Source organism: Lactuca sativa, chromosome 3, assembly GCF_002870075.4.
Source record: "Lactuca sativa cultivar Salinas chromosome 3, Lsat_Salinas_v11, whole genome shotgun sequence".
In the NCBI taxonomy this organism is placed as follows: Eukaryota; Viridiplantae; Streptophyta; class Magnoliopsida; order Asterales; family Asteraceae; genus Lactuca; species Lactuca sativa.
The window spans coordinates 149,063,870-149,072,048 of NC_056625.2; the positions used below are offsets into that span (position 1 = coordinate 149,063,870).

Below are 8,179 nucleotides of genomic sequence, written 5' to 3' on the forward strand. Positions count from 1 at the left end.
GAGGATATATATATATATATATATATATATATATATATATATATATATATAGAGAGAGAGAGAGAGAGAGAGAAGACATGTGATTTTCGAATTTGGGATGTAGACCCAACATGGGGCTGTGACTGTAATTTTTTACAGCAATATGGCGATGTGGGAATGCACAAGAAGATTCTTGTGGTATGGTTGCCTTAGGATGCAACCAAGGGTCAGGGATGTTATGCATCTGGGTGAACCAGTTTGAGTTTTGGTATGTTTGCAAAGTCAATTATTTATTGTTAGAACCTTAAGTGGGGGAGAGCGGTATTGTCTACCCGTTTCTAATGATGATCCTTAGGATAGGTCCCATAAGATCAATATTTTAGGATCAGTAAGTGAGAATAAAGGGAATGGGTAATTAGGTGAATTATTTGATGTAAACTATATAATTAAAGAACTTAATTATTATGGGTTAAAAACCTTATTTGCTCACCAGGCCCCCAAGCCGGACTCATTCAATTTCTTTGTATCACAGGTAGCGGTACAAAGACACTTAGATGATGAGTGATTTTAGGAATTGCAGGCCATTAGTGTAATATGATGTTGTAAGTCCTATTAAGACTTGGTTATGCTTAGGTATCTATATTGATGATGACATCCCATGGTTTTTAAATATAAATGAAATACATTTCTTCGAAAATGATTTGATAATATTGTTATCATGTTTTAGGAACAATATTCGCATTAAGTTTAATACTCTGAAATAAATAAAGCATAAATAAATAATTTTAAATTGGTCGTGAAAATGGAGATGTCACATTGTTCCTTTGATTTGGTGAAGTTTGTGAAAGAAGGAAGTCCATCTTTGTGAAAGGGATCAAGAAGGGAACTTGGATCCATTATCTTCTCCAGAATTCTTAGTGTTTGAAGGTATAAAGCTCTCATCTTGATTTATGTTCATCTTGATGCAAGTTTGGGTCCTTTTTGTATTATTTTGGTCCTTTCCTTGGATGCTCTTCGAGTTTGAAGAACTCCAAGGCTTGTGATGGAGTTTCTAAGTCACTAGACTTATGGGGAATAAGAACAAAGACCATGTTTGGTGTATCTTGTGTTAATGCTCAAGATATAGCCTCATTAAGGACTTAATGGACATAGAATGTTAGATTTAGCCTTGGTATGGAGTGCTAATGCATACAGTTGGAAACTTTATCCATTAAGTCAGTGTGAGAGAGTAGATCTGAGAATTTGGACCTTGATCTGCAGGGATTAAGTTCTTTATAATAATAAATGGCATTCTTCCAATGAACACGATGTGGCGAATGGATAGCCACAACATGGTGATGTTAGAAACCCTGGACGTTTTGTCTTTAGTTGGCCACAATGCGACCAAGAGCATGCCACATCGTGGGTAATCATTGAGTTGTTAACCGTTGACTTTTGGGGACCGTTGATTGTTGAATTTTTACCAATTTGACTTTGGGTCAAACTTGAAGGAATTGGTTTATTGATTATGGTTCTACCATGTTTTGGTGCTATTCGGTTCATGAAACCAATCAGTATAGAGAGTAAGTGTATCTTTGTGTTTCTTGGGTCTCCGCTTCAGGTGAGTTTCCTCACTATACTATGTATTACAATGCATATCCTTGTATGTTAGGATATAAGAGTAGTAGTATGCTAGTTAGAGAACTAGTAGGTTGGTGATCGTTTAGTGGACTACCCTAGGGGTTGTATGTAGTTACGTAGGATATCCTGAGAACTCTTGATCTAGGATTTCTTTCATTTTCCTCATTTGGTTATGGCTCTAGAGTGGGATCTCCTATTCGAATGTCTATCTCACTTCTGGTTACATATAGTTATGCATTCATTGGAGATTGGCTAGTAGTGACGAGGCCCGGTATGCAGTAGTGAGTTGTTAGACAGGCAGACTAGGGTAGATAGTTGCTTGTGATTATATGATTACTTGATTACTTACTCGCTTCAAATGTTGACATATTGTGTTAGGGTGGGTTGAGGCGGTCCTTCTTTTTGCTATAGGCCAACAAACCCAGGGGCAATTTAGTCTTTGTTTTGTGGGCTCGAGTGCAATCTAGTCTTCATATTGTGGGAACAGTTTAATCCAGTCTTTGTGTTGTGCGCCCAAAGGCAATCCAATCTTCATGTTGTGGGCCCGGGGGCAATCCAGTATTCGTGATATGGGCCCATGGCAATCCAGTCCTCGTGTTGTGGGCCCAGGGGCAATCTAGGCTTCGTGGTGTGCATGTATTTCATGTATATTATGTTGTGTGGTATTTTTAGGGAACTCGCTAAGCTTTGGATTACAATTTTGAATTTAAATGTTTTTCAGGTACTATTGGTGATTGTGGGAAGACAAATTAGTGACTGTATACATTCATCAACAACCATGGAGATTCTGCATTTAATATATTACTCTGATTTTTAAACAAATATATTTTGGAACAAATGGTTTTTGTAACTTGGAATCTATAAATGTGAAGTTTTACCTTAATTAAAAATGATAATTTTGTGGTGAAAATGGGACGTTATAGTTTGGAGTATTGATGTTTTACTTTTGAAATAAGTATTTTGATACTAACATATGAAATGTGTAAAGCATGGAAAGTAATGATAAGAAATGGAAAGTAAGGACAATAATAGATGTCCCTGTAATGGGATCTAGAGGAATATATTGGGGTGGTACCTTCCCCTTTGTGAAGTAGAAGTATTGATTTGCATGATGCCTTGGTGGTTTGATTTGTTTTCCCACCTTGGTCTAGACTTAGGGGTACCATTAGTATGATAGTGGCTACGGTTTAATATCGGAATTAACCCTAAATGATAAAAGAGAATAGAATGTGGAAAGATGTCATTTAAAATGAAATGATAAGATATGAAATGATATCTACGATGTGAATGAAAAGAGTTTTCCTTGAAAATGCTTGAATAGGTTTTACGGTCTCAAACTATGTTATGTTATGAAAAAAATGATTTTATTTTCATGCAGATGCTTTGAAATGTTTTGGGTCACAAACCCATATAACTCATAAGACATTATTGTCTTACGTATCTCTTTTCAATGTCATGTATCCCAGGTCATATTCAAAGAGAAAGATGATAAATGGAAGTAGAATTTTGAATATAGTGAATGGAGTGGAGCTTGTTAAGTTACTTATTAAATTTATTAATGTAATTCTTATTTACTTGCAATGGTTTTATTGATTCTTAATAGTAACATCCAATGGTTTAACTGTAAATGTTTTTGTGGACCGATTTTTTTTATTAAATATGGGTTAATTCCCAAAATATTTTAAAACCATAGTTTTAAAAAAGTTTTGAAAAAATTGGGGTGTTACATTAAGTCATTGTCTCAATCATTTATAATCTCAAAACTCACTAGATAGCTAGGGTAAGTAAGGGTCAAATCCACAAGAAATTTATGGTCAAACTATGTGTTTGAATAGTCAAAAAGAAAGAACAAGTACTTGAAATTACTATAAAACTAATTTAAATCAAAGACAAAGCATAATACTTGAAACTTGATAAATAAAAAAGAAACTTTTATTGAGAAAACTAAGATACTTCCGGTTCAGTTGTCGGACAGTTCAGATTCACACACCTTATTCCTTGAAATCCTAATTCAATTACTTATATACAATTGGGTTTTTTCTATCTTGTAACACATAATTTTGGGTATACAATATGTTCAATCAACTAGTTGTCTTACTCCCTACATCTAATTAGATTAGCAACAATTATTGAATTAGCAATAAAGTGTCTTACAACTACCTATTACAATACTAAGATTCAATATCGCAAGTTGGAATAATACATGTGGATTCAACCAAGTGTCTTTGTTCCTAAACTACTTGAACTTGAAACAATTGGTGAATTGACAATGTATTATTTTTGTTATGACATCAAACAAATTCATCCAATCCAATTTCAGTTATTATCACCCGACGATCATCATATGAAGCATAAAACAACAATTGAAATTAACTAGAATCAAGTAATAGTAAAGTGTGTTCATCAAACTTTCCTAATCATCCCCATAAGTAACCCTAATGGTTTAGTCTTCCATTAAATTCATAAAACAAGTAACTTGAAGAAAAACAATGAATTGCATACAAGAATCCTTAAACAAACTTAAAATCATTATACAAATATAGCCTAATGATTATCAAAGTATGAAACAAATAAACCTTGGGGAAGAAGTAACATTTTTTTTGGAAATTAATGGAATTGGTGAAGATTCACCAGATGAATGATCTTCAAACGTTGCTTGATGATGAATTCGATGAAATCTGACCTTGAAACTGGTCTGGAGTGCTCACAAACGTGTATGGAGTAGGTTTGAAAGTGTTTGGAACACTCCATATTAGGAAAATCGCAAGGGAGGGGGGGTAGATTTTTTATTAGTTGAGTCTGGATTTTTATATGAAATACGTGATTTGTGTTTATCATGTCGACAGTAAAATCGTTTAGCACGATTGTAAAATCGTCAAGGACGATTTCTTCATATCCGACATTGTGCAAAATATGTTTCACTCTATCCAAAACCGTCTAGAAGGCTGTTAAAATCGTCCTTGTCGATTTGTGTTGCACCCAACAATTATCCTCTAGGATCACAAAAACTGTCCTGCACTATTTTAGATGTTCTTTGGTTAGTTTTTCGGTCTTTTTCCGCCTTATTTGTTATTTTAAAGCTCCAATCTTGATGTTTTATTCTTCAATTCCATGTGTTTGTAAGCGATCCTTTTGCTTTTTTTTTTTTGCTTGTAAGTTCCACCTAATTACTTCAATTTTGATTACCTACACATTTGTTTAGTATTTTATCAAAGTAGGACAATTTTTGGGAAAACACATACAAAATCAACTCACTTAATGTTTTTTTTGTCATGTTCCTAAAATGTTCCAATCAATGGGAGAAAATTGCCAAACACAAACCCTAATGGGAATGTGTTGCGTCGCCAATGTGGGAGGTAAGGAGGATAATGGGATGCATATTTGGTAGCAAGGAATGGCTACTAGGGTTTAATCTCTAGCTTCATATTTATAGGTATCTAGTAGCTTGGTGCCAAAGTTGTTCATTTTTGCTGAAATCGCCCTATAAACTGTTCCGATTAATTAAATATTTTAATTAATTAACATTCAGTCCTTGCAATTAATTAATTTTTTTTATTAATTCTAAATAAGCTTCTAATTAATTTATCATGAGATGAAAAACTAATAAACTAATTTCTCCCTATTTCCTTTTGAAATTGATTGCTCAAGTAGGTCTTAAGTATAACACAAAAGAGGCTCTGCTATTATTAGAAATATTACTAATAGTTATGACATTTTACACTATTTTCAACAGTCTCTCATTTGGACAAGTCGTCAACTATATGAGGTCTATTAATTTCAAATAATCAACAAAGAGTTTGTCGTCCAATGCAATTGCTAAACTCTTAATAAAAACAAAAGACCGTCATTAGATAAGAGATTGAATATTTCTTTGTTTAACAAGATATCCGAATGAAACTGAGACATGAAAAGTGTTAATCTCAGTGTTCAAGATTATGTTTCCCGATAGATATTTATGCTGACCATATCAGACTACTCAATTGAGCACGTTAATTTTAGTTGGGGTTTGGCATGCTTGTAGTTCATCCTTACATTTACGTAGCTGTCGTCTGTGAAAATGTTAAATCATCAGCAAAAATAAGATATTCTTTCTATGATTTCTGTTGAAACAAATATCATAAACTTTTTTAGATAAACACCTTTGATATAGATTATAGTAATTTTATTTCATTTTCTTATACAGAGTATTATGCAAAAATCTAATGTACAAAAAAAGAAAAAAAAAATCATATTTTTACCTTAAATAAAGGGCACAAACTGTGTTATCTACTTATCTTTGATTAGTCGTTTTAGTGAAAACCTTTAAAATAAATAAGATTTCCACGTATGAAAGTGAGATTTTTGCAAGTCTACGCTACGAAAATCATGACAATGGCTACTTTGGTAACACTTTAATTTTTGGCTAAATTTTAGAAAGAGGCAAATGAAGTTAGTCTTTGTCTTTTTTATGATAATTTTAAAATAGGGATTATGGGTTATGGCTGTAATAGACAAATTTTAGGGTGTTTTCCAAAATTTAAACATAAAAAAAACTTCTATAGACATATATTCTGCAGAAATATCTCTAATAAATGAACTTATGCTCCACAGAATGACAATATGGTAAATTAAGGAAGGAAATATGCGTAAAATTGAAAGATCGATTTTTTGAAGTATAAGTTCATTCCTCGGATGGAGCTTTCCGAGCTATTCTTCAGCTCCACCAGATTGTTCTTCATCAATTTTTTTTTATTTTTTTATTTTTTTTGCCACATCGATTTATTAAAGCTTAAGTAAATTCCATGGAGTCTTCGAAGGTACTATACATGGATTCCATGTGTTTACGTGGAAAGATGGTTTTTATATCTAAATTTTAGAAAACACTCCAAAAGTTTGTCTATTATGGACATAATCCCTTTTAAAATATTTGTATCTCTCATTTATGTAATTTTTAATTCAGAAATTTTAAAATAATGTAATATCATCAGTTTAAAAAAATAAAATAACGTAAACTCACCGACCGAAAGACATTTCAATAACTAGCATTTTAGAACCTCAGTAAGACATTGACAAGTCACAAAACTCAAAAGCCACACAATTCACACCATCCATCTCTTTGTGTCTCTCTCTTAAATGGGCATACTTAAACATGGCATAATTCATCTCTATCCAACACATACTCTTAGAAACTAGCATTAAAGCTTATGGCTTATTGCCTTTGGCCTTTGTGGCATTATTAGTCTAATGTCATATAGTCTTTAATTTGTTATATTTTTATACCATTATTATTACATGGCTGCTAGTTGATTTTAAGCGCAATCGTAGATAAAATTTCACAACATTTGCATACGAAGAACATTTGCTCGAATGATTAATATAATATGAAACAGAAAATAAGAGATATCCTATTAATAACTAGAACTGATCTACTATTCTACTTCATGCCATTGCCTGGTGTGGAAATCGCAAGATCCGGGAAAACCAAATAATCTCCACCACCGTCTGTACTGTCCATCTGCCACGTATTCCCACCGCCTCCCGCGGCGGCGTTACCAGCAACAACGCCGTCTCCAATACTGGAAAACGGCCAAATCGTTCGTCCAAGGCCAAAGCTCAAATCTTGATCAAGCCCATAAAGCCCCGGGCTTTGAGTGTTACTCAAAAGCGACGTGAAGCTCCCACAGTTCCCGGACCCACCGTGGTCTCCGGCAAATGACATCAAAATAGGGACGGAGGCGACGGATGTGGTGGCGGTGGTGGTGGAGGTGGCAGAAATGTGGTGGTATTCTATACCAGAGGAAACGGAGGAGTTGTCATGAGAAGTGGCGGTGGAGACACGTGCACGTTTAGCATTCTTCCGAGTACCACCACCGACAGGGATGTCCCGGAGAGCGCCGCCGTGTGTCCAGTACCGGCGACATGACTTGCAGAAGTGACGCGGCTGAGAAAAGTTATAGTTGTTGTAGTAACAAAACTTGGTATTGGTGGAATCACATCGTGGGCAAGGAAGGTGTTCAGGCTCCGAAGGCGGCGCACCAAGTCCGACCTGGTGGTTCTTTGCGGTGGTTGTTCGGCGTTGGTCGGAGGAATCTGATGGCATTTTAATATGGTTGTGAAGTGGGGTTTTGGGACGATGAAAATGGGGTTTTATGGAGGAAAGAAGAGAGAGAGAGAGGTATCTGAAGTTTATATTCGATGTAGGAAGAAGGAAGGAGAGAGAGCAGGCTTTATCAGAATGTGTGTTCAGGGAGACACGTTGCAGACGGCTGCGATGGAGGTTAACAGGGACAAAGAGAGAGAATTGTGGGCTGTGATTAATGATAGCACAGAGGCCACAGCCACAGCCACCATTCAGGCTATTGAAAACAGAGCATCTCTTCATTAGAGAATAATAATACATGTTGGTTTTTGAATGGATGTGGTTTTATACCTTAGGTATTCGTTACTCTCATTCCAAAGAAGTTTAGTAAAACTAGGTATAACAAAATTGAAATAAACTTAAAAGTTTTAAATACTTGTTGAGTATAGCAACAAAATGTTTTTCTAAACCATAAGTTGTTAAAATGGTTCTTTTGTTACATAAAACAAAACTAATATGGTA

At 34.6% G+C, this 8,179-nt stretch overlaps 1 protein-coding gene across 1 annotated transcript; it reads right to left on the minus strand.

Annotated features, from left to right (window-relative positions):
* Nucleotides 1-6,919: 6,919 nt before the first annotated feature.
* On the minus strand, nucleotides 6,920-7,965 carry LOC111877850 (dof zinc finger protein DOF3.4). Its single transcript, XM_023874353.3, has one exon. It carries the CDS (start codon nucleotides 7,958-7,960, stop codon nucleotides 7,013-7,015), a length of 948 nt encoding a protein of 315 aa, XP_023730121.2. The 5' UTR covers nucleotides 7,961-7,965; the 3' UTR covers nucleotides 6,920-7,012.
* Between the last annotated feature and the right edge of the window lie 214 nt (nucleotides 7,966-8,179).